Genomic DNA, 26,737 nt, shown 5'->3' on the forward strand with positions numbered 1-26,737 from the left:
TCTATATATTTCTGACTTTCTTTATGTATTTATTTATTTAAATTTCTCATTTTTGAAATTATTGTATGTTCATTGATGCAGATTAAATCATATATCAATAAAACGGAATAATATAATAACATATTATGTAATAATCATGCGACTCAACCAAGTCAAGGTTTTGAGCCTAATTTAAAGAAATGAAATCATGACTATATGAACTATATTATTTAAAGCCGTCGGATCGTGCCAGATGACAAGTGACCATTGTCCTACAACTGAGGAAGTTAAATGTTAGTTGTAGTTTCAAAAAATTAAATCTCTAAGGCGTAACCACTATGTTTGTTTCAAATCATATATCAATAAAACGGAACGAGTTTATACATGTAACAATCATGCGACTCAACCAAAGCAAAGTTTTTAGCCTAATTTAAAGAAATAAAATGTGACGATATGAACTATATTTTCTAAAGCCGTCGGATCGTGCCAGATGACAAGTGGACATTGTCCTACAACTGAGGAAGTTAAATGTAAGTTGTAGTTTCAAAAAATTAATCTTTAAGGCAAAACCACTATGTTTGTTTCAGATAAACAAGTAACGCTGTACTTTCGATTTCACATCGCGAAATTGTATTACCGAATATACTAAATATATGAACTTTTTTCAAGTAATGTAATATACCAGTCGTGATATTTTAATCAATATACATTATTAATTGTAAAAATACGGTATTTTATAACTTTTCTTTTTTCGTCAATCTGGTTGACGGTCCCTTTAAACGTATTGTGTCATTTGCAAACATTTTATTATTATAAATATATATATATATATATATATATATATATAAGAGTAAAACCTTAACATTGCTTAAAGCAAAGTATATCACAACAAAATATATTTACTTTTTAACCAATAATTAAATTTGATAATAAGATAAAATGTGTGACCAGCTCAGTATAAGGGATACAATGTGACTTCGTCAACCAACTCATCCGATCCTAATTTGTCGTGCCGACCATCGTCTCTTGGTTTTTGGTATTCCAGGTAGAGTTTTGAAACGTTGGTGTACATTTCGATCATATTTACAACAATTACTGCAAGGTCTTTATTGTATACAAAAATATATGGAAGATTCCTGTCATTAAGTTATGTTATAAGATTTAGAAATAACTTGTGTAAAGTAAATAGGTAACAAAACCAAACGTTAAGCCTACCTACCGTCATGAATATTTGGGCGATGCTAGATTAAACACAAACTGTTGGCCTTTTTCTCTTGAAACAATAAGGACTGGTAAAATAAATATAGAAACATATATTTCAGGATATAACCGGCATATACATTAGTAGCGAAATATATAACTAGCTTCACTTTGAGGTGGTATAAAATGACGTATCGATATAGGCTACTGTTACTGTCTGTTTATATGTTGTTGACATAAATTAAATCCAAAATTTAAGTTTATATTTAATAAACAGAGTTTAAGATTCAACAAATTAATCAAATTCAAGTTGAATTGAAAAACAAAAAAGACATAAAGGCAGCCAATAAGTATGAACATTTGAGATAGGCAATAATTTTTAAAACAATACAATTATGTTAAAAGATACAATCAAATTATACAAATATTAATTAAACAAAAACACTGACTCAAAATATTACTACCGTTTTAAAAAGTGATTGTTCAAGCGGTTTGGGATAACCGAAACATTAGTTCTCTATGTATTTGATCTCCAGAGGGAGGAAATTATTAAAACTTCATACATTTACTCTTTTATTATATATTTCGGATAAAGGCCTTCTTCAGTAAACAAATATTAAGGCAACTTTACATAGCGTTTTCTTCTGTCGATCATAACGGAAGTAAATACAAAAATAAAAATAAATAAAAATAAAGTATATATATATATTTTTTTATATATTTTTTTATTTACTTCCGTTATGATCGACAGAATTAAACGCTATATAAAGTTGGCTTAATAATCGTTTACTGAAGAAGGCCTTTGGCCGAAATATATAATAAAAGAGTAAATGTACGAAACATTAGTATTTGCGATCATACAGATTACAGTGAGTATATACACTCTAATTACTTTTTGGCAACATAGGTACAACGCTGATGATTTCAATTTTAGAATAAACGTTCAGAATAAGTAGTAACAGAAAATCAGCGAAAGTAAAGATGTTTGAATTGCAAATATGTTTTTACTGTCAGCAGAAAACTAACTCATTTGTGCCTCATTTGCGTACACCTCTTAAACAATAATCACGTTGAACGATTAATTAAACTTTATTTAAAAGCTGTCATTATTTTTGCATTTTAAATGATACTTTCTTTTTTGTCCATGAAGATGGAGCCAAATAACTGTCGTAATACTACTAAAAAAAGATTTCCAGAGAACGTATTTCAATGCAATCATGTATGAATCGAACTTATGTTCGCATTAATGATATTTATTTGCAATGAGTTAAACACTATGTATCATAACTCTAAATCGTTGTGTATTTGTAAATAGGCTATAGGATAAATCTAAAAGAAGATCAACGTTGCCTAGTGGATACAATATCCGCCTAGGCACCGGGAGGTCACGGGATAAATCCACACTGTGGAAGCGTTCTTTAAACCTCTTTAAAGAAACCAAGATCTTTCTCTCCAGGAAACTGAACCGAGAGCTTTCAATAATCCAAAGGCTTTTGTGACAGTCGTGCTAAACTAGGTTTAAACACAATCGAAAACAATCTTTAATAATAATGTATTTATTATGTTAAGATCTTGGAACACAAAATGCGTGTCCCCATTTTTCTGAACTTCAGCGACTGTAGTTTATTGGCCATTGAAACAACGTCAAATAAAACAAAATACGAAAAAGGAAAACAATAGTGGCATTTTCAGTTCTCTTCAGATGACAGTGGAGATATTACGACGAACTGCTCCTTCGTGTTATAGTAGATAACCAAGGAATTTCTACAATTTTCATACATATCAGATTTCGGTTTTCGACAATCTCCGTCTGTTTTCGACAATATCCGGCGTCATCCAGTAATCGTCGCATGACTCCGCTTTTCTGTTGTTGCTTTTTTTTACATTCTACAATAACACTTATTGCAGTAAAGCTGCAAACGATTGCACCCGACATTTTCATGAGTATTGACAGAGTATGTTTTATTGATTGCATTCGTGAGTTTTGGTTTTCATAACAACATAATATGTTTTAAGACTATGCTATTAATTTGTTTGATATGCATTTATTTAAAAAAATGAAATTGCAGTTTATATAAGAACCATAACACTTGACCAATAACCTTTCCTTTTTTAGTCTGAAGTAAATGGTAATTGCCAAAACGGAAGCTATGCTAGCAACCACGCCCACAGAAATGAGCGTAAAGATGGAAATGTTCTCCTGCTGCTGATATAAAATAAATACCTAAATAAGCACAAACAACATGGTTTCGGATAGAAATGGATTAACCTAAACATGTTTTAAAAATTCAGTTTTCTTTGGTATACCATAATTGCCAATGTTGTATTGTGTTACCATCTTCTTGCTTTTTACGATACAGACCAACAGATTAAACCCAACACTTAACATAAAATCGCATATTGCTGTTGTCAAAACATGTTGTTAGTCTTACACTTGTTTAACAGTCACTCTTTGTAGAAACCATTGCGTTGTTTATACCGCTTGTTGTTACACTGAATGCATCCCTCGTTTATTGATGACGTTGTGCGTAGTCTTTTGTCGTCGACGAAAGCGTAACGGTAAATGACGGACCATTAAGTGTAGTACACGAATCTTGCCAAATGTACGTTATTATGTTATGAACTGTTGCTGCAACATAAAACTATGGCGAACATGTTCCTAAATTATCTTAATAAGAGAGTTGCTATCAGTGAGACACTTCATTGGAAGACTTGGCTAAAGGTATATGCGAACAGTGTCGTCTAATATTAGTCTGTGCAGTCCTCAATGGCTAATCAAGGACGACACTTTCAGCTTTTATAGTTTTAGTTTTATTTTAAGAGCTTTTCCTCTAAACAAAAAGTCTGTACTAATATTGTAATGTGTTTAATGCAGTACAACAAAAACTCGAAATAATAGTTTTGATGACATCAACTAAACAACGTTCGTGGGATTCTGACGTCACGGCATGAAAGCATGAGGGCTCTTATCAAAATTAAGGAAAGGCGACTGTGTCGATAAACAATTATATTGCGAAAGAACATGTGCATACGCTCCACCTTCACTCCGGCAATAACAATGAACGTTTCGGATGTTCTGAATTGATCACGTTATAAACGGAAGATAACAGTTCTATTGTAAGAAAATTATGGAGGAAAATATGTAATATTACGAGCATATTTAACAAACATTCTGGAGTACAACACACATACATTCAGAAGAGTTGACATGCACGGGGTATCGAAGTTTTGGTTAGCCGCCCTGCGACCGAAAAGTAAAGCAACGCATACACTATTTATACTGGTTTTTATTATTGGAGTTTTAGGTAAGTCAAATTGTATTATTGTTCAAACATTATTTTAGATTCATTATTTAGATATGTTTTATTTACTGAAGCTACGAAATTCGTTTCGAGTCCCACATTACCTTTGTGTTTATTTTGAAATCATATTGTAATCTACATTGTCTCTTTATCGTATAAAGTGACTTGTTAAAAGATTCTTTTAAATTTAAAATGTCACAATTTATATATGCAGATGCGTATTGATTTTAAGGAATAGTCTTTAATATTAATACAAGCAAAAGAGAAGAGTTGAAAACATTTTCACCAGTTCGACCGCTATGTTTTTATCACCATCATTTTCAAAATTATAGGTAAACAGTGTAGCAGACGCATTATTGTTTTGTTGATTTGGATTGATTATAATGTATAAATTAACCGATAGTTTAAACAGTTGTCCTATTCAAAAGTGCTTTTTCACCTGTGTGAACTCATTAATTTTCCAGAGTATGTGACTTTTGATGCGAATTGTCAATTCGTCATGCTGTGAACAAGTCCTGTGAAAAAGAGTGGTTCAATATTTCTTATTATATCATTTAGTTTACATGTATTATACAAATACATTGTTAAGATACTTTAATGTAAAGCTGACAATTTTCTCTATTGCGGTATTCGATTTCGCACTTGGTTTTTTTTCACAAATTTATAAGTTTCATGTTAGAATGTAATGTGTATGCAAAATTCAAATTTTAAAATACATTCGTGTCAATGTGTGAATACTATTACATGAACAATAAAGTGAAATAATTGACAGTTTATTCCTTGATTGCATATTGCAATAGGTTTATATTTTAGCTTAATAAGAAATTAACAAGTATGGTCTTAATTCAAAATTCGGAATGCGGCTTCGGGATTATTGGTCAAGCCCAGCTTACAGGGGTCCAGTCGCAGAGCCGACCGCACAATACTCGTAAGAATTGATTGCGTTATTCTTCAAAGAAGGGCATTAGTAAGGTTCTGGCGTCAGTACGTACACTGCTTCTGATTAAGCTTACTTATGAATAGTGAGGCCGATAACGGAATGCCAAATTGAAACAAACCATTGACCTATGTTATTTGTCTAAAAACATAAAAGGCTATAAAAGGTTCCGCTACGAGTCTAATTTGACCGAACACGATCGTTAATGAGGACTTAATTATTGAGGATATGTAAGGTAACTAGTCTAGTACAGGGTGTATGTGTTATAAAGCTAAAGCAAAGAAATGTATATGGTTCCAATAACCCGATTTGCGTTACAGGATTATTGAACAATTGCGAAAAACAACAACATAAACTCAACCTTTCCCCCTACCCTAAACGAAAGAACCAAGAAACAACAACGACACAAATCAACAACAACAAAGCACACGACAACAACAAACAGCATCAACAAAATACGACTAACCACAGTTGTCTTATTACCTCTGATGAATACATTTTCCTTTTTTTTTCAATGTTTTAATCTGAACACTACCAATTTATGTTAACTGTTCATTAGTTGTATATGTCAAAGTAGCAACATATGATATTTGTTTTGATTGTACTAGCATTAAGTCAGTGGAAGGTATGCTTTTCCACAATATACAGCAAATGTATGTGATTCAGTCGAATATTGTTGTACTCACTTTTGTGTTGTATGTGGCCACATTTTACAAATAAAATGTATATCCGGAAGAGAAAATTATCCCATTCTAAATATATACAGTTCAAAATTCTGAGTCAACGCATAACGTATGCCGATATAATTGATTAAATATGAAGTCATAAAAGGAGGATTATGAAATATACAGAACAATTAGGAAAATTCATTGATATAGCTCAAACGAACAAAAAAGAAGTTAGTTGACAAGTTGTTAGGAAAGGTGACGCAAACAAATCATAATATGAAAGATTAATTTTAAACAAATCGAATCTATCAAACATGACATTATTTTTCTGACAAAATGTCGAGACATATATTTTGTGTCATGAAAGATCAGTCTTTGTGTCTAGTAGCATGGCAAAATGTTACGTACGTTGACTGATACATTTTGGTTCTCCGTACATGGTTGAATAAAGGGAAATTTTAAGTGAGGTGTCCAAAGTATGAGGGTAACTTAAAACGTATACAAATATCTGAAAACTCATTAACGTGTTTTATGTATGGTAAAATAAGATCAAGTAAAACAAGTTTGTAAAAAATTTAAGGATTTCAAGACAACTTAATGTTTACCAAAGTAAAAGTGTTTAATGGGTGTGTAGCGTAACATAACAGTGAGGGCGCCTTTTAATATAAAAGGGTAAGCTGAAACGTATTTCTGCTGGGTAAAATAAACAAACAAACGAACGAACAATTCATGCTAGAGCCGTTTCTACTAAATCTGTAAGTAATGATGTACAACAATTTCAGAGGCCGATTTTATAACATACCCATCCAGCACGTGGTATGACGGGTACATAAAATGTCGACAAAATGGTTTGGCCATGGCTACGGGCTGGGATATAACGTCTGACCTTAACATAGCATATCCCATTTGGATCAACGCCTTCTCTGTGCGAGCCAACTACCTAGGTAAACCCAACACGTGACGAAATTGAGATTCAATAAGAAATTGCAGCATAATTGTTTAACAACTTAAAAATGCGTACATACCTTTCTAGGATCACCTTTAAAATACATTCCTTACAGAACAACCAAACATTGTGCAGGAATGGACGCTTTATGCGCAGTTCATATATCTTCACAAATGAATTAAGAGACTGGTTACGATAGCTTTTTCATGTACATCGAGTTTTATTTAAATCAAAAGACACGTTGCTTTACTATGTAAATAGTCATTTAATAAATTCATTTGTCGATGTAAAAGCAGTAATAATAGAATTTGTAAACAAGTAGATTAATCTCTTTTCCTGTGAGCGATTTTCCTAGAGGGAAGAAAGCGCTTGTACATAACTTTCTTGTAACCTGATGAGTAAAACATAAAGCAGCTTTAAATACAACTTTAAAATCCAATCACATTGTTCAATCAGTCGTATATACCTCATGTTGGTGATGATTGCCTTTATTTATTTTTAATTTCTAAATTCAAGTATTTTAGTACACTTTAATTTTGTAATTTAAACCACCGAAGCACTAAGTGATAACGGTGATCACCCTATGTCCGACATCCGTCGTCGTGCGCTGTATTATGTGCGTAGTCAACGCCTAGCTCGTGACCACTCTAGGGGCCACATTATTCGATCAATCTTGATTAAAGTTGGTCAACAATTTGTCTGCAAACTAAGCCACCGGGAATTTTTTACAAAAACATTGTCACCTCTATGGAGGCTTTATTTATTAATCAATCTGAATGCGCCTTGGTAAGCAGGTTTATCTTGACTAAATCTCAGCTGAGTTCGAACCAGAGTTACGTGCTTACAACAAACGGTCACAAGGTCAAATCTTAAACAAAAATTGTTACCACTCCAGAGGGGATAATCACGTGACAAACAAGATGGCGGCGTCAATGCAAAGACAGGTATTTTTGTCGTTTGATACCCTTTATTACTTGTATTATTTGGTTTGTATTGCCTCACTTTCCAGCCATATTAGGAAGAAAGTTACTAGCTTTTATTTCATAGTAATATTCGCTCTGAATTTCGACTGTACTCGGTTCAAAATTCCTTGGCAGCATGACCTAATTAGGGCTTCACTTAAAAAAATTGCGGGGTAGTCGAGATATAAAGCGAATTTAAATACGAAATAAATGCTAATAGCCTTTTTACTGATATGGCTGGAAAGTGAGCGTCATTTAAAAAATAAACAGAAGTAATAAAGGGTATAAAACGGCGAAAAATAAATGTCTCGGTATGGTCGTCGCCATCCTGACTATCACGTGATAAACCCCTCTGCACTTTAGATGTTTCATTAAAAACACAATTTTGATATAACTTGGTCCGAATGCTTATCTTTTAAATATTTAGGCCATGATTATTTCAAAGTCACTTTTGTCTAGAAACTATATCACCGGGTCAAATATTTATATATACAAAACTCTTACCACTCTAGGAGCAACATTTTTGACTCACGAGTTATTCATCTTGGTCGGGACGTTTGTCTGAGCAATTGGCCGATCCAATCTTTAAATAAACGTGTTACCGCTCTACACTTGTTTAAAATGTTTATTCTGAGAATATGAAGGTCATGTTTGAAGCTGGGTCAAATTTGGTCTATTCTTAGACCGCCTGGTTAAATTTCAGCATTTGTTGTCAGTGAACTCAAGGCTGAAAGGCAATTATGACCCTTTTGTTATTTTTAGTCCGGGTGTATACGATACAAATATTTAATGCAAAATACTCCGTTATATGATTGCAAATCATTTATAGAAAAACGTCCCTTTTGGCATTAACCCTTAAATATCATTTAATTATTGCACTCTAGTTTGTACGCGTAAATTATTGATAATTAATTTTGTTTCAGAAAAATTCTTCATATTCGCTAAAATGCCGAACACTGAAGGGGCCCATGTTCGTTGTGTGAACAGTAAGTGACATTGTGCATACCAATGCATAATTAGATGTATGTCGTGCATTATATGGCATTGCATACACTAACTTTTGCTCAAATAATTGTTGCAAAACAAGGGAGCATTTTTATTATATTTTCTGTATGAGTGTTTTGTTATTTACTTTCCAACGCCTTGTTTCTAAAATTCCAAAAGTCTAGTTCCAGGGAACACGCGTTCAGTACATTTAAACAATAGCTAATCGTTGTATTTATTCAAATGTACAAATGCAATATTTTTATTTTTATTGAATGTATAATGTTTTATATGTGGCTGGGAACGAGTTTTTGACCCATCTTGTAAAAAAATGACTTTTGTAGTTAGGCATATATTATGAAAGTGCTACATCTGACAAATCAAAATCTGAAATTTGAGCATCCAATTCCTAGAAATGACGAAGTTATGTCATTTTTATGGTTCATGTCATAAACGCAAAATAGCACCATTTTTAATGAAATGACGTCTTACTTCAATAAGTATCAAATGACGTCTTAATTCAATAAGTATCAGTACATGTTATGTTGATCAGTTCGTGTTGATAATAACTCCATTATTCGCATATGTCGATGTACATAATAGATTACAAAATACAGAATTAATTGTAGTATTATAAATCATAAATACTTGTGGTTGCCATGGAAACAAACATGTTCTTTTTTATTTTTATGACCATTTTAAAGAATTTAAGACATAATCATAACAGCAAAATAAAAAAGAATGCCCTAGACAGATATGGTACATCATAAATATGTTTATTATTGAAAAAAATGTTTGCACATTTTCTTGAAATAGGCGTGTATTCAGAAATTGAACAGTTTGTAAAGCTTAAAATTTGAAACTAAAATGACTGCTCATGATACAATTTGTGTTTTGCATCTATACTACCAGACATGTTTTTATTTAGCAATTCTATTTTATTAAGCAATTGATAAAATTAATTAGATTAATTTAATTAAGTTACTTTACAGTTGCTATGGCAACAGTGCATTTTAATTGCATTTACATGCTATGTGTAATCAACAATATATGTATAGTTAGTATATTATCAAACTTAGCATAAGTATAGATAGAAAACAAAATTTACTTTTTTCATTTGTAGAGGTTCAAAAACATGATTTTTAACTTAAACAAAATAATAGCAATCAGCAAGACATATTTAATGGCACACATCATCATAGATTGAACGTTTCACTCCACAATGTTTGTTTACCGGTAAAAATAATATACATGTATAGATAACATGATTACATGTGTTTACATTACATATCTTGTTGTCAGTATGAACTACAACAGTATTTGTGATTTTATTTTTAGAACCCATACCAGGCATACAATACAATATATTTATCATACTGGACAGAATATTTTATAGTGAGATCACTATGTGTGAGTTTTTTATTATTAATCATAAAACAGATTTTCATGTATCTGACTTAGTTTGCAGAAACAACAAAAATGTATACATTATATTCCCTAAACATACTTATCATGCTAAATATGCTCACTTATGGATGACAGACTGCTAAAATAGCAACATAAGATACATATTGTTGATATTATGTACTACAAATTCATGAATATCAATCAAATTGTATTTTTGTTATTCCTTTATGAAAAATGATGTGTTAAGTCTGGAATAAAACACTGTATCTGTTGAAAAAAAGTCAATCACAACAGAATATATTGTCCATTTTATCATCTACACAATGTCCAAACTGATAGTAAGATGTAAACTTGGTAAGCTCAGGTTGCACCAGGATTGGCAACATGCATTTTCGTAGATCTGCAATGATAAAAAATACATAAATAACTGATAACTTATAAGCAACCTTCTACGAACACATCAATAATACATCACAGAATGGAGATCACATACTTGTCCACGATTTATTGAAATCATATTCAATATTAAATGCAATATTTGTTAGTCTTCATCGTTATTTTTCTTTATAAAATTAATCTTTGTGAAAATAGCATAACAAATTATTAATAAATTTATATCATCAAGATTAAAATATTATTGTTTTGTACAAATCTCTCTCTGAAATCTGTCTTTAATACATCATACAAATTCAATTGTGTATGCTTATATGTGTAAATATTTTTCCCAAACTGAAACAACACATTTATTTCTTCAAATCAGGCTGTTCACACTAGTTTTGCCCTTTCACAAATCAACCACACGTTAACATTCCCTTTTTGAATTTACTATGCAATGTCCCTCCAAGATAAAACACTTACAATTGAGGCATGTGAAATTAACAACTGGCCTGTAAATTATTTCTCCTCATAGGCCTGTCTGACCTGTAACTTGTGACGGTCTTTCGCCATGTTTGCCAGACAAGCACAGAGACAAGAAATTAGTCAATGTTCTAAATTTAAAAAATAATACAAAGTATAATATTTATTAATTACTTTATCATACATGTATTAATTATTGTCACCATAGTGTTGAAGACAATGATGAACTTTGCTGGTTACATGCTAATCTCTTCCTTGGCATGACTGCTTTATCAAAAGCGTAAACTGTTGTCCATCCTGTAACAAAATTCATGTTTTTCTTTAAATACATAATTCTCTGTTTTGAACAAAACATCCTTTGCATAGGATAATCTTTTTTTATTACACAGGAAAAAACGGTTTGAAAGTTTAACACATACAAGGTAAAAAAAATGCAGTTTGTAAGTCTTCTTTTTCTTCCAATCCAGCACTCCTCCTGAATAGAAGATGTGCTGGCGCTTATAGGTTATGGGTTGAAAAATGTACAAAGTCAAAGGTGCTCAGTTTGGTGTTAATTTTACATTATTTACATGGTCATATCATACCTGATAATAATGAGCACATCTTTTGGTGTTCGCACTTTGGCTTTTCGCTCAATCTTTATTTTTAGCTGAAATAAATGAATGAAGAGTTGCAGTTTAAGACAATAATTTAAATATTTTCGATTTGATCATGAACACAGCCATGTATATGGACATAATTAAGCAACTAGAACATATGACAAAAAAAGAAACATAAAAAATATACTAACAATTATCATCAAATAGAATTAATAATATTGCTGACACATTGATTGTGTAGTCACTTCGAATAAATTTGTTATTACACAAAGCTTTGCAAAGGAAATTTGAATGTTGATTATACAACCCTATTCAGTTCACAGTTTGTCTGTTGTTAACTGATCATCTGTTCAATACTTATCTTTAAGTTCATAAAATGATAGAAGAATACGAAAAGGGTAATATATGGACACGACTTTTAAACGCAATGTTATTACTTTCATTATAGAAACGTTCAACAACAAATGTTAAATTGAGAAGTGTTTTAGATTTTGACAACTTTCGGGGAAAAACACACACACTTGACATAGCAATATCGTCTAAAATCGTCATTGTGACACCCACAAGGCCACAACGACTCATACACACACCATGATTGATGGAAGAGATTCAGTTTACAAACAAACTTGCAATTTGTTGAAGAAAAACAACTCAAAAAGTAAGAAAAACTCACCTTGAAAAAGCAGGAAGTTTATCAGAAAATGAACAATGTCGAACTATGCCCTACTGTATTGATTAAATGTTGAATAAGCCGAGGTTAATTTAAACCATATAAAATCCAAAACAAAATACGGAAAAGTATTGTTCCCTTAACTAAATTACCTTGGTTTAGATTATTCTTCAAAATAAAACTATTGTTTTATCACAAGAAGTTAGATGACAAAGTACGCGAAACGGTAATCACAAGTTTAAGTCATTTTTCTCGGAAACGACGTCAGCGCCAAAAGGGTTAAAATCTCATTCCTAGCCACATATGTATCTTTTCTTTTTCTGTGTAAAAGTAACCTCTCTGTACAGATGCGTGATTTCGTTATAACAGAATAATACTGTTTTTTGCTGATTAAATTGACACAGTGTTTTATGTCTCGTATAAGGCACAGCTTTCGTTGGTAATTCCAAAAACATGCAGTTTGAGGAAGGACGCAAATATTGTCAGAATCAAAGCAGTGGATCACAAATAGATTTGCCAATTGTGACTCTTACCAACTTTTACATGTTTAGAGAGCTTTCTTCTAAAATGTATTGGATACAAGATGTAGACGTCGGGACATTTATAAACTGTAAGTATATTTGTAATTCATGATTCATGTAGTGTGGGTATAAACAAACTGCCCGTTAAGCTCAGTTTTCAGAGCTCTGTATAAATTGTGCTGTATGTCGTTAGTTTGAATCTCGCAAGTTAAAATAAAATAAATAAAACAATAGGTGATTCGATTGACGGATTTTATCGTTTGAAGGGTCTCGCATTCCAACTTAGCATCAATTGTGACTTAACTTAATTGATTGCAAGCAGTCGTTTATAAGTCCACATGAGATCAACAGGGGAAATGTTAATTAGTTTGTTACTCAGAACAGACACATACAACTTGTTTCTCAATAAATTGCAAAAATATTGAGACAGTCTTGTTTACTTTACGTGTAATAAGTAAATGGATCTCATTTCGGAGTTAACAGTGATCAGAAAACGTTCACTTCGGCTTTATCTTTGCCTTACCATAACCACCAACATAATAATACATTTTATTTTATTATTATTATGATCATATCACGTATAATGATTGACCGAAATACAAAAACATTTGTTATGTTCTACCATACATTCATTTAACATATTTCAAGCTCGATGTTTTTTTAAACATTTAACTCTTCGTAAACAAGCTGTATGTAATGTGTTGTTAAAGTAGTAAATTGTATGCTAATCGTTTCCTTACATAAATTAATTAAACAGTGTTTGTTGTTGAAAATAGATGAAATCTGTTAACCGCAGAATGATTCCTTTAATGTGTCTCGGTCCAATAATTTCGCTTTGGAACAAATATTAATTATTGTTTAAAAAACTGAAATATTCGAAATAGTCTAAAATACTCATTAAAACACGAAAACACATTTAATAACGTTTATGCGTCAATCCGGATTCGAACTTCTGGAGCGAAACCTTTAACGTTTACCCTCGGCCACTGAGATCTTCGATTTGAAAGAAGCGCTCTACTAGATAAACAGCTATGTTCCACTACGAACCTTAATGATAACACGCTTGTGATTTCGGTCGATGGTTATCCATAATAACAACGCTATAGTTAATATTGCTATATGAGTTTGTAGTCTTACATATTATTTTGCTTTTTTGTATAATATAAAAAACTAATAAAAAATTATTTTTTTTTCAAATGTATTTGTGTTAAATCATTAGACAATTTCTATTAAGATATGATTGCAAAAAAACGATGATCCACGAACAACTTGTCAAATACGTGTTATACCACTTCTTATTTTATTGCTGATTGCGTACTTTTGTTTTTGCTAGCGGAATACCTTTCAGTGGATTGTTTTGTGCTCAAAACCAGAAACGAATTTGTACCAGATACCTGTACCAAAAACTATTCATATGCATGCGTGAATGGTAAGAAGAAATAACTCATTATGATCGATTGAACTTTGTTTATAAATCGGCTGATACACACTTGTTTAAAAGTCCCTATGCCTAGGAATTCAAGAACCAGGACGATTGTCCGAGTAGGTAAAGAACAGCACGTCCATGAGAACGAGAAAAGTTGTTTATATTCAAGCTAAGTGGTAATAAGTGTATGTTTGTATGATCGTGATGATGATGATGATGATGATGATGATGATGATGATGCTGATGATGATGATGATGATGATGATGATGATGATGATGATGATGATGATGATGATGATGATGATGATGATGATGATGATGATGATGATGATGATGGTGGTGATGGTGATGATGATGCAGTGGGGAATGAGGATGAGGAGGAGGATAAGGAAAAGGAAGAGAAGGAGGATGATGATGATTTTAGTTTGGTTTCTAAATAAACTGATTATTTTGAAAATGGGATGGTGAATGCTTTTTTAAGCTTTGCGTGATCGAGTGTTTGTTCGTTTACTGTATTATTGTACTATGTTGACTGTATTTAAGACGTAAATATTGTTATTTTTCTACATACCAATTATGACCCTATTTATGTGTGATGACTCTGAAAGTATTTTCATAATTGGTATTCCATGTTGAGTTTTTCATCAGTTTGCATAATATCGTCCACATGAAGAAAGAATGTTGCTTAAACTGGAAGATATTTTGAAGATTTCTTAATTTAACATTTTAATCAAAGTAAGAAACAAGTTGTGTATTATGAATGTGTTTATATTCAGATATATGTTTTTACTGTAAACAAACTACATTAAGGGTATATTGACAAAAAGCATGAAGATAAAATGGTTTAATCACCTTTTCAGTAACTGTTCACGACACTTTACAATACATCGAACGCGAGTCGAGAGTGCCAAAGTTTGATCTGACGTCATCTAGCACACCCCTGACATCATCAGCAGGTACCTCAGAGTTTGTTACGTCACTAAGTTTGTCGGAACCTAAATTGGCATTGATTTAACCACAAGTGCAGCAAACACTCCGTTTGATTTGCACAATTCAAACCGCGACCCTAAAAGTAAATAGCTCAATGTGTGTGGATTTAGGCATACATACCCCGTCCACAATGCTAACACCTTCCCACAATATCAAGTTCCATGATTAATTAATCAATGCATTAAAAAAATGTTCTCAGAAGAAAAGAACCAAAAGCAATTAAGAATATGTTTTATTTTGATTGTTTTTGGTATGAAGTCCGATGATTTAATTGCCAAGGAATTTAAATTATATGTCGTATACACTTATTAGGCAAATACACACGCATGTACACAATGACAATATTTAATGAAATGGTTTGCAGAATATGTTCTATAATGCACCGTTTCAAGCTTTCGTCAGCTCTTAAATTACTTTTGGTTAGTTTTTAGGATATCATATAATCAGTCGTCCGTCAGTGCGTGAGTGGATGTATGCGTCCTTTTATTTTTTCAACAATATCTGCTCCTAAACCGATTGACATATTGGAACAAAACTTCACATGATTGATCCTCTGTTGATCTTCTTTAATTTAATTTAAATGGCTCCGATCATCTGCATATGAGGGACACCGGAGCTCAAAATATATGTAATATTGGGTACACTTAAAATCCGTTTGGGTTAAATTAAAACATATATTTTGTGAACACGCAGGGCTCAGAGTTTGAATATTTAATATGAACAACGTCTGGTGTTCCTTTACAAATATTGTGTTCAAATCATGCAAATTACTGCATTGAGGTGAAGATACATCTATATTGATATATCTTTATTGTAAATAAAAAAGATCGTCTCTTAAAATGGTTAATAAAACAATAGGTTTGAGCACTAAGTGCTTTTGGGAAGCATTTAGGATACCGTGATATTCGTCGTCCGTCAGTCCGTGCATGAATGCTTGCGTGAGCCCGTGAAATTTTGTTCTACGTTTTCCTCCTTCTGAACCGCTGACAGATTTTAACAAAACTTAACAAACATGATAATGCGTTATATCTTTATACATTATGTGAATATATTAGAAAATGGATATGCAACATATGCACCGTTTATGCACCGTTGCCTCTAAGCACATAAAGTGCTTATATCGAGAAATCCGTCGTCCGTCAGTTCGTGATTGCATGTGTGCATACGTTTATTTTTTGTTCGAACGACACCTGCTCCTTCATCGATAAGCAGATTTGAACACAAATTCACAGGAATGGTTGTGTGGTGACCTGTTTTCACAGCAATTCAAAAAGTTCCGATGCGCTGCATATGTAGGTCACTGGAGCTACAAATATATAATTAAACTGATGCGAAACCGCAATCCTCAGAGATTCAATGTATAGTGTTCACCATCGTCGGGCGCTCTTCTACATTTTGTGTTCAAATCATGCACATGGGGTGTATAATGTTCTTACGCGGGGATACCTGATTAACACAGTATACATTATACATTGCATTATTTAGTAAATTATAGACTATGAAATAATTTCCTCTGAAACCTTAACGTTCAGTGGTTTAATTTTTTTATGTAACATGGTCCAGTAGCTCTCTGCAAATATTGTTCAAATTATGAGGCTGTGGTTAACACTGGCCACACCCCAGTTGACACATGATTTATGTACAGTTGCGTAGTATAGAGCTCTTTAAATCGCCTCTTAAATCGCAAGTATCATGAGTTTTAAAGTTGGCGTGCAACTAATTGAGTTCTTCTTCTTTGTTATATCATGCTTCTGGGTCAAAACTGACCCCTGGTATCTTTATATAGACTTATGTAGTAAATAAGTTGAAACGCATTAAACCCTAAACGCACAAATCCCAGATATGAACATCAAATAGATGTATCCTACAACGTTTGTTGAAATTATTACCCTGCCAACATTCACATTTATAAAGTAAATAACTTTTAAAATATTTTTTTCTAAATCCACAACGGACAGGGTTAAATATTGTATTTGTAATATCGTCTTATTGTTATGTTCACAGATTGCTAAAATAATCGCCCTTGGGGCGAAATTGACCAAGCCCAAGAGGTCAAATGGTCTTTAATGACGTATGTAGTTAATAACTCAAAACAAAACATATTCTTAGAAACCGCAATGTTCAGGGTGACGTAATATTATGTGTAAATCGTAGTGTTTCTATTAAACATGTGTTAAAATGCTGCCTCTAGGGTTTCAACTGGACACGCATAAGAAGTTACCTTATTTAAAAAGATGTAATAAGGACACAACTTTAAATATCTTCTTCTTTAAACCACAAGGATCAGGAGTTAAGTATTTGTTGTTTAGAATGTTATGGTAGTTCTCTGTAAAGTTTGTTGAAAGCATGCCTTGTGGTAAAAAGGTCACATGTTTTAGACAAAATTGTTTGGTAAATAACTAGAAAATATTAAATGTTATTTTCTAAAACGACTCGACATAAACGTTTGATATTCGGTATGCGACATAAAACATAGTTCTCGTACACATTTAGTTTAAATCATGGTCCTAAGATCACAACTGGGAACGCCGCTGTGTTCGTGTGATTTACATAAGCTTATATATATATATAATAACCTTAAACATCTCTAAATGGTCAGCGTTGCATTATTTTGGTCTGTAACATCGTCTTATTATTTCCCACGAATCGTGCCCCTCCAAACTGCATAGCCCCAGAGTCACATATTGTATGAAGATACATTTAAATTGTAAATACAAATATCGTCTCTTAAAAAGGCCAAGAGGTGTAATATTTGACGTTTTATATCATACAGTGTTCCTCTACTAAGTGTTTGTCTCATTTGAGCACAAAGTGCTCTTGGGAAGCATTTAGGATACCGTGATATTCGTCGTCCTTCAGTCCGTGCGTGAATGCTTGCGTGAGTCCGTGAAATTGTGTTCTAAGGTTTCCATCTCCTGCAGCGCCTGCATATTTTAGCAAAACTGATGATGATGATGATGATGATGCTGATGATGATGATGATGATGATGATGATGATGATGATGATGATGATGATGATGATGATGATGATGATGATGATGATGATGATGGTGGTGATGGTGATGATGATGCAGTGGGGAATGAGGATGAGGAGGAGGATAAGGAAAAGGAAGAGAAGGAGGATGATGATGATTTTAGTTTGGTTTCTAAATAAACTGATTATTTTGAAAATGGGATGGTGAATGCTTTTTTAAGCTTTGCGTGATCGAGTGTTTGTTCGTTTACTGTATTATTGTACTATGTTGACTGTATTTAAGACGTAAATATTGTTATTTTTCTACATACCAATTATGACCCTATTTATGTGTGATGACTCTGAAAGTATTTTCATAATTGGTATTCCATGTTGAGTTTTTCATCAGTTTGCATAATATCGTCCACATGAAGAAAGAATGTTGCTTAAACTGGAAGATATTTTGAAGATTTCTTAATTTAACATTTTAATCAAAGTAAGAAACAAGTTGTGTATTATGAATGTGTTTATATTCAGATATATGTTTTTACTGTAAACAAACTACATTAAGGGTATATTGACAAAAAGCATGAAGATAAAATGGTTTAATCACCTTTTCAGTAACTGTTCACGACACTTTACAATACATCGAACGCGAGTCGAGAGTGCCAAAGTTCGATCTGACGTCATCTAGCACACCCCTGACATCATCAGCAGGTACCTCAGAGTTTGTTACGTCACTAAGTTTGTCGGAACCTAAATTGGCATTGATTTAACCACAAGTGCAGCAAACACTCCGTTTGATTTGCACAATTCAAACCGCGACCCTAAAAGTAAATAGCTCAATGTGTGTGGATTTAGGCATACATACCCCGTCCACAATGCTAACACCTTCCCACAATATCAAGTTCCATGATTAATTAATCAATGCATTAAAAAAATGTTCTCAGAAGAAAAGAACCAAAAGCAATTAAGAATATGTTTTATTTTGATTGTTTTTGGTATGAAGTCCGATGATTTAATTGCCAAGGAATTTAAATTATATGTCGTATACACTTATTAGGCAAATACACACGCATGTACACAATGACAATATTTAATGAAATGGTTTGCAGAATATGTTCTATAATGCACCGTTTCAAGCTTTCGTCAGCTCTTAAATTACTTTTGGTTAGTTTTTAGGATATCATATAATCAGTCGTCCGTCAGTGCGTGAGTGGATGTATGCGTCCTTTTATTTTTTCAACAATATCTGCTCCTAAACCGATTGACATATTGGAACAAAACTTCACATGATTGATCCTCTGTTGATCTTCTTTAATTTAATTTAAATGGCTCCGATCATCTGCATATGAGGGACACCGGAGCTCAAAATATATGTAATATTGGGTACACTTAAAATCCGTTTGGGTTAAATTAAAACATATATTTTGTGAACACGCAGGGCTCAGAGTTTGAATATTTAATATGAACAACGTCTGGTGTTCCTTTACAAATATTGTGTTCAAATCATGCAAATTACTGCATTGAGGTGAAGATACATCTATATTGATATATCTTTATTGTAAATAAAAAAGATCGTCTCTTAAAATGGTTATAAAACAATAGGTTTGAGCACTAAGTGCTTTTGGGAAGCATTTAGGATACCGTGATATTCGTCGTCCGTCAGTCCGTGCATGAATGCTTGCGTGAGCCCGTGAAATTTTGTTCTACGTTTTCCTCCTTCTGAACCGCTGACAGATTTTAACAAAACTTAACAAACATGATAATGCGTTATATCTTTATACATTATGTGAATATATTAGAAAATGGATATGCAACATATGCACCGTTTATGCACCGTTGCCTCTAAGCACATAAAGTGCTTATATCGAGAAATCCGTCGTCCGTCAGTTCGTGATTGCATGTGTGCATACGTTTATTTTTTGTTCGAACGACACCTGCTCCTTCATCGATAAGCAGATTTGAACACAAATTCACAGGAATGGTTGTGTGGTGACCTGTTTTCACAGCAATTCAAAAAGTTCCGATGCGCTGCATATGTAGGTCACTGGAGCTACAAATATATAATTAAACTGATGCGAAACCGCAATCCTCAGAGATTCAATGTATAGTGTTCACCATCGTCGGGCGCTCTTCTACATTTTGTGTTCAAATCATGCACATGGGGTGTATAATGTTCTTACGCGGGGATACCTGATTAACACAGTATACATTATACATTGCATTATTTAGTAAATTATAGACTATGAAATAATTTCCTCTGAAACCTTAACGTTCAGTGGTTTAATTTTTTTATGTAACATGGTCCAGTAGCTCTCTGCAAATATTGTTCAAATTATGAGGCTGTGGTTAACACTGGCCACACCCCAGTTGACACATGATTTATGTACAGTTGCGTAGTATAGAGCTCTTTAAATCGCCTCTTAAATCGCAAGTATCATGAGTTTTAAAGTTGGCGTGCAACTAATTGAGTTCTTCTTCTTTGTTATATCATGCTTCTGGGTCAAAACTGACCCCTGGTATCTTTATATAGACTTATGTTGTAAATAAGTTGAAACGCATTAAACCCTAAACGCACAAATCCCAGATATGAACATCAAATAGATGTATCCTACAACGTTTGTTGAAATTATTACCCTGCCAACATTCACATTTATAAAGTAAATAACTTTTAAAATATTTTTTTCTAAATCCACAACGGACAGGGTTAAATATTGTATTTGTAATATCGTCTTATTGTTATGTTCACAGATTGCTAAAATAATCGCCCTTGGGGCGAAATTGACCAAGCCCAAGAGGTCAAATGGTCTTTAATGACGTATGTAGTTAATAACTCAAAACAAAACATATTCTTAGAAACCGCAATGTTCAGGGTGACGTAATATTATGTGTAAATCGTAGTGTTTCTATTAAACATGTGTTAAAATGCTGCCTCTAGGGTTTCAACTGGACACGCATAAGAAGTTACCTTATTTAAAAAGATGTAATAAGGACACAACTTTAAATATCTTCTTCTTTAAACCACAAGGATCAGGAGTTAAGTATTTGTTGTTTAGAATGTTATGGTAGTTCTCTGTAAAGTTTGTTGAAAGCATGCCTTGTGGTAAAAAGGTCACATGTTTTAGACAAAATTGTTTGGTAAATAACTAGAAAATATTAAATGTTATTTTCTAAAACGACTCGACATAAACGTTTGATATTCGGTATGCGACATAAAACATAGTTCTCGTACACATTTAGTTTAAATCATGGTCCTAAGATCACAACTGGGAACGCCGCTGTGTTCGTGTGATTTACATAAGCTTATATATATATATAATAACCTTAAACATCTCTAAATGGTCAGCGTTGCATTATTTTGGTCTGTAACATCGTCTTATTATTTCCCACGAATCGTGCCCCTCCAAACTGCATAGCCCCAGAGTCACATATTGTATGAAGATACATTTAAATTGTAAATACAAATATCGTCTCTTAAAAAGGCCAAGAGGTGTAATATTTGACGTTTTATATCATACAGTGTTCCTCTACTAAGTGTTTGTCTCATTTGAGCACAAAGTGCTCTTGGGAAGCATTTAGGATACCGTGATATTCGTCGTCCTTCAGTCCGTGCGTGAATGCTTGCGTGAGTCCGTGAAATTGTGTTCTAAGGTTTCCATCTCCTGCAGCGCCTGCATATTTTAGCAAAACTTAACATAAATGATCCTTTGGTTACTCTCTGAAACCACATAGAACATGGACTGTATATTTGGTGTGCTTTGCGGTATGATTGTTAACAGCCATATGTTGGTTCATATAATATCCCTTGGATCCAAAATGGTCAGGCCTCAGGAGTCACATACTTAATATTAATAATGCTATAGAATATTACATATCAAATTAATTTCTCGACAACTACAAGGTCCAGATGAGCATGTAGCATTATATAGTTGTAATCTACCAATTTTGTTTGTATAATACGTCTGGGGTCAAAATTGGCCCCACATTGGGCATAACAGTTCCTTATAGATACTATAAAATTCTTCGAAAACCTCATATATGTATTGGTGTTTCAGAGATGAGTATTTTAAAAGGTATGTTGCTTTACAAGTCTATATTAAACTAGTTTATCCTATTGATGATGACGCTGATGATGATGATGATGATGATAATGATGATGATGATGATGATGATGATGATGATGATGACGATGATGATGATAATGATGATGATGATGATGATGATGATGATGATGAAGTGGTTGTGTAAGTGGTTGTTTTTAGTTTTGATTATTATGAAAATTAATTCTACATTTAACTAGTCTATCGAAAAAACATAATCATGCTTAAATTGTTCGTTAACCTTTTTCAGGCATTGTTCATGACACCATAACATACACGGGAAACGAGACGGAGGGGCAAAACAACGACCCGACGTCACCGAGCACATCCGTGACACCAACAGCGGGTATTTCAGAGTTTGTGACGTCACTATTTACGTCGGATACTAACGATGGCGTTGACTTTACCTATAGCGCAACAAACAAATCGTCTGATTTGAACAGCGACCGTAAAAGTAAATAGCTCGCCTTTTGCATATTAGGCTATGCATACCCAATCCCTCAACCAAACGCCATAGCTCAATAACAAGTTCTAAAATTAATTAATTAATGCATGTAAAATGGGTTCTCATGAATAAGAACCAAAAGCAATTTAGTGTATTTTGTATTTGAATTTATTTTGGTTAAAATTCCAATGATTTTATTGACAGGTCATTTTAATGCTGTGTCGTGTAAACTTACTAAGCCTATAGATTACTGAATTGTAATAATTATGTGAATAGAAAAGGAATACGTATGCAGAATATGCACAGTTGGTGAACCGTTGCCTCTTGACTCATTAAGTACCTATATCGAGATGTCCGTCAGTGCGTGAATGCATGTGTGCATTCTTTTTTTTTTCTTCCAACGACTTCTGCTCTTTAATCGATGAGTATATATAAACGGAACTTCACTTAAATGATCATGGGATGAACTGCTTTCATGGTGATTCAAACCGTTTCGGTCCGCTGCATATGTAGGTCACCGGAGCTAAAAATATTTTTATACTTTAACTTCTGTGAAACAGCATTTCTCAGAGATTCAATAGTTAGTGTTCACCATCGTCGGTGCTCTTCTACAATCATTGTTCAAATTATGCACATGAGGAGGTGTATAATGGCCCCTAACGGGGTACCTGATTAACAGTATTATTAACAGACTTATATAGTAAATAACCGTACAATAATTTCCTCTGAAACCCTAAAGGCCAGTGGTTAAGTACATGTATTTGTTATGATACATGGTCCAAATGTACTCTGCAGATATTGTTCAGATTATGCAGCTGGGATTAAAACTTGCCAGATGACACATGATTTATGTAGACTTGCGTAGAAAATAACTTTAAAAGTCGCCTCTTAAACCGCAAGGACCCTGAGTTGAATAGTTGGTGTGCAACATTTTTTGAGTCCTTCTATTTTGTTATGTCGTGATTCTAGGGTCAAAACTGATCAAACCCTTGGGATCTTCTGATTTATATAGACGTGCATGTATGTAGTAAACAAGTACTAACACATCATTCCCTAAAACTATAAATCCAAATTAGGAACAGCAGATAGAGAAGCTGTACAAAGTTTTATGAAGTTATTATCCTTGGGCAAAAAAGTAACACTCCCCATGGTCGCTGGATGTATAGAGATTTATACAGTAAATAACTTGTAAAATATTTTGTCTCAAACCGCAACGGTCATGGTGAAATATTGTTTTTGTAATATCTTTATGTTGTTTATGTTCTAAACTGGACACGCCTAATAAGTCACATTTTTAAATAGATATATAAGGACACAACTTTAAATGTCTTCGTCTTAAACTGCAAGGATAAAGAGTAAAGTATTTGGTGTTAAGCTTTTTATAATAGTTCTCTATAAAGTTTGTTGAAAGCATGCCTTTGGGTAAAACTTACCAAACATCATGGGCCACATGTTTGAAACAAAATTGTTTAGTAAATAACTAACAAATGTCATTCTTTAAATCCACACGTTAGGTTATTTACCTTCGGGACTTCGGGTGTGAACTGAATATAAATGGCAAATCCAACTGAACATAGGAAATCAGAAACAACTGCAAAGTATAAGATGTCAATGCAGCGTTTAGAGAATGGTTTATACATAACTAACACATGGCATAAGCATACGAATAACGACAGTTTTATTAAGTTATATTGAACACGGTTTATACTTAAACATTATTTTCCAGATTGCCTCCTCTACTGAATTTGCTGCAATCGAATGTGAATATGACGAATATCATATACCCATTCGAATGGTTTTATTTAAATACATATTTTTCGATCACAATTGTAATAAAAATTGGCAAATGTATGTGCTAGTTTGCAAATAAATTTGCAAATAAATGAATTTGCTTATTAAGTATGGCATCAACACCATTGAATTAAAACAAAAGTAAAAACCAAAATTATCGTGGATATTATTAGCGATTGACTATGCAGAGATCGCAAGTCTTTATATTGTGTCATATTGGTGTCTTTAATAATCGTATTACGTGCACACGCAGAAAGTCCGGTAAACCGGGGATTTCAAAGGTATACTGCATATGGAAAAAAAATTAAACCGGATAATCTCTTTTCGGGTTTCGGAGCATTCCGGCCATAAAGAACGTTTGGCATTAAGAGACTGGATACAAACCGTAAAATAGCATTATCGCATTCAATATTTAAGGTAATTGATCAACTGTCTTTGACACCAGTGGCCTGTATTAACCCCTGAGCAAAATGATATATTTTGACAATCCGGATATCTTAACTCTAGGCCCTGTTGTTAAAGAAAAGAAGATTCTAAAATACATGTTGCTTTACATATATTTGTGAATTAGATTATTTGACCATGTGATTGCCGGTTGTGACCCCACAAATATGCTTTGAATAGACTTGTGTTGATATTATGTTTCAAATAAAACCCATGTTTGCCATGAGACTCATAGGGCAAGATTACACACCACGCGTTGTTGATAGGAAGAATACATCATAATAGTGTATTAAGTTCCAATCGACAACACGTTCCTGTCAGAATCATTTGTAATTAGAACGTACATAAAACTATTAATATAAGACGTATTTATGATAATAACACTTAACTAAATATAAACATTATCTGTAACATGTGTAAATAAATATGTATGTATTCCAAATGCAAGATAAAGTAAAGGTTTGTCTTTCATAATACCATTTTTTTTGCATTAAAGAACAGATGTTTTAAAAGGTATTCCATATTACATATTCGTTTGCATTAAAACACACATGCTTTAGTAGGGATTCCATATTAACATATTTGTTACGTTGATTTATTTCTGTTATAGCCAAAGAAGATGCTATGAAATCGTCAACACTTTTATGGGTTGCAACAACAATTGGCTCCTGTCTGGCTGCACTTATCTTCATCGTCGCCTGTATATGTATCAAGAGGAAACGCGGTTAGCAACATTTCATACTTGTTCATATGCAGATCTTTTACTAAAATATGTTATAAAACATGTTGTCAAAACATATTATTCCATTGGACTATTGCAGTAACCACATATATTTTTCAAAACAAATCAGTCCTTATAAGTCATATATATTACACAAGTTGCAACAATATGTATGCTATTTCGTTTGGTTTAGTAACGAAACATGTTTTCACTCCAAATACAGGCAACAACATTAGAAAAACCTTTCAAAAGTAAGTATTATACGTATTATAAATATTAATTTTTAGTAATGTCTAGACTTTTAATTAAATAAGTCTGACAATAAAACGGTTTAATTGAATTGAAATCAACGGTATTAATATAAATCTGAAGCTAATAAATATATTGGTAACTGCGTTGTTTCTTTTTAGGAACGAACTTATACAGCCCTTGAATATTCCGCAGGGTGAGTTATTTTATATAATACAATGTATACGGTATATGCTGTATATGCAGCTTATTCGCTTACAAAAACGTTATACACCCAACTGTATTAACACTGTTTTTACACAAACCAAACGCATTAACACATATGACGTGTTGTATACTTTTCAACGCATTCGAAGTGATCCTGGTATATTTGACCTATTTGCAGAAGGTTACTACGTCAACATCGTTGAGAATGATGTCATTTCCGACGATATAACAGGGCGTGAGGCAACACCGTACACCTCACTCCAGGTTTGTTGATATGCTTCTAGTTGGCTGGCTTTGATATGTATGGATGTTCCTATGGTACAAATACGGTTTAGTTCAGTTCTTTTCTGGTCCAATATTTGAACTGCAAATTTA

The 26,737-nt window shown here is 33.0% G+C and overlaps 1 protein-coding gene across 12 annotated transcripts in view; it reads left to right on the forward strand.

Annotated features, from left to right (window-relative positions):
* The first annotated feature begins 297 nt into the window (after nt 1-297).
* LOC127860609 (uncharacterized) overlaps nt 298-26,737 on the forward strand; it is a 32,151-nt gene continuing 5,711 nt past the window's right edge. For 2 of the 12 annotated variants that reach the window (XM_052398805.1, XM_052398807.1), the window contains exons 1-12: nt 4,098-4,484; nt 6,869-7,030; nt 8,918-8,980; nt 12,937-13,122; nt 14,367-14,462; nt 15,320-15,415; nt 19,024-19,119; nt 22,756-22,959; nt 25,796-25,909; nt 26,130-26,157; nt 26,317-26,351; nt 26,541-26,626. In XM_052398805.1, coding sequence (XP_052254765.1) covers nt 4,388-4,484; nt 6,869-7,030; nt 8,918-8,980; nt 12,937-13,122; nt 14,367-14,462; nt 15,320-15,415; nt 19,024-19,119; nt 22,756-22,959; nt 25,796-25,909; nt 26,130-26,157; nt 26,317-26,351; nt 26,541-26,626 — 1,263 coding nt within the window. In that variant the 5' untranslated portion in view covers nt 4,098-4,387. Of the gene's footprint in view, nt 510-4,093; nt 4,485-6,868; nt 7,031-8,917; nt 8,981-12,936; nt 13,123-14,366; nt 14,463-15,319; nt 15,416-19,023; nt 19,120-22,755; nt 22,960-25,795; nt 25,910-26,129; nt 26,158-26,316; nt 26,352-26,540; nt 26,627-26,737 lie in introns of those variants that run through there. The other 10 variants (XM_052398814.1, XM_052398812.1, XM_052398808.1 and 7 more) reach the window with 10 other exon arrangements.

The sequence above is a fragment of the Dreissena polymorpha genome, chromosome 15, assembly GCF_020536995.1.
Source record: "Dreissena polymorpha isolate Duluth1 chromosome 15, UMN_Dpol_1.0, whole genome shotgun sequence".
NCBI classification, from domain to species: Eukaryota; Metazoa; Mollusca; class Bivalvia; order Myida; family Dreissenidae; genus Dreissena; species Dreissena polymorpha.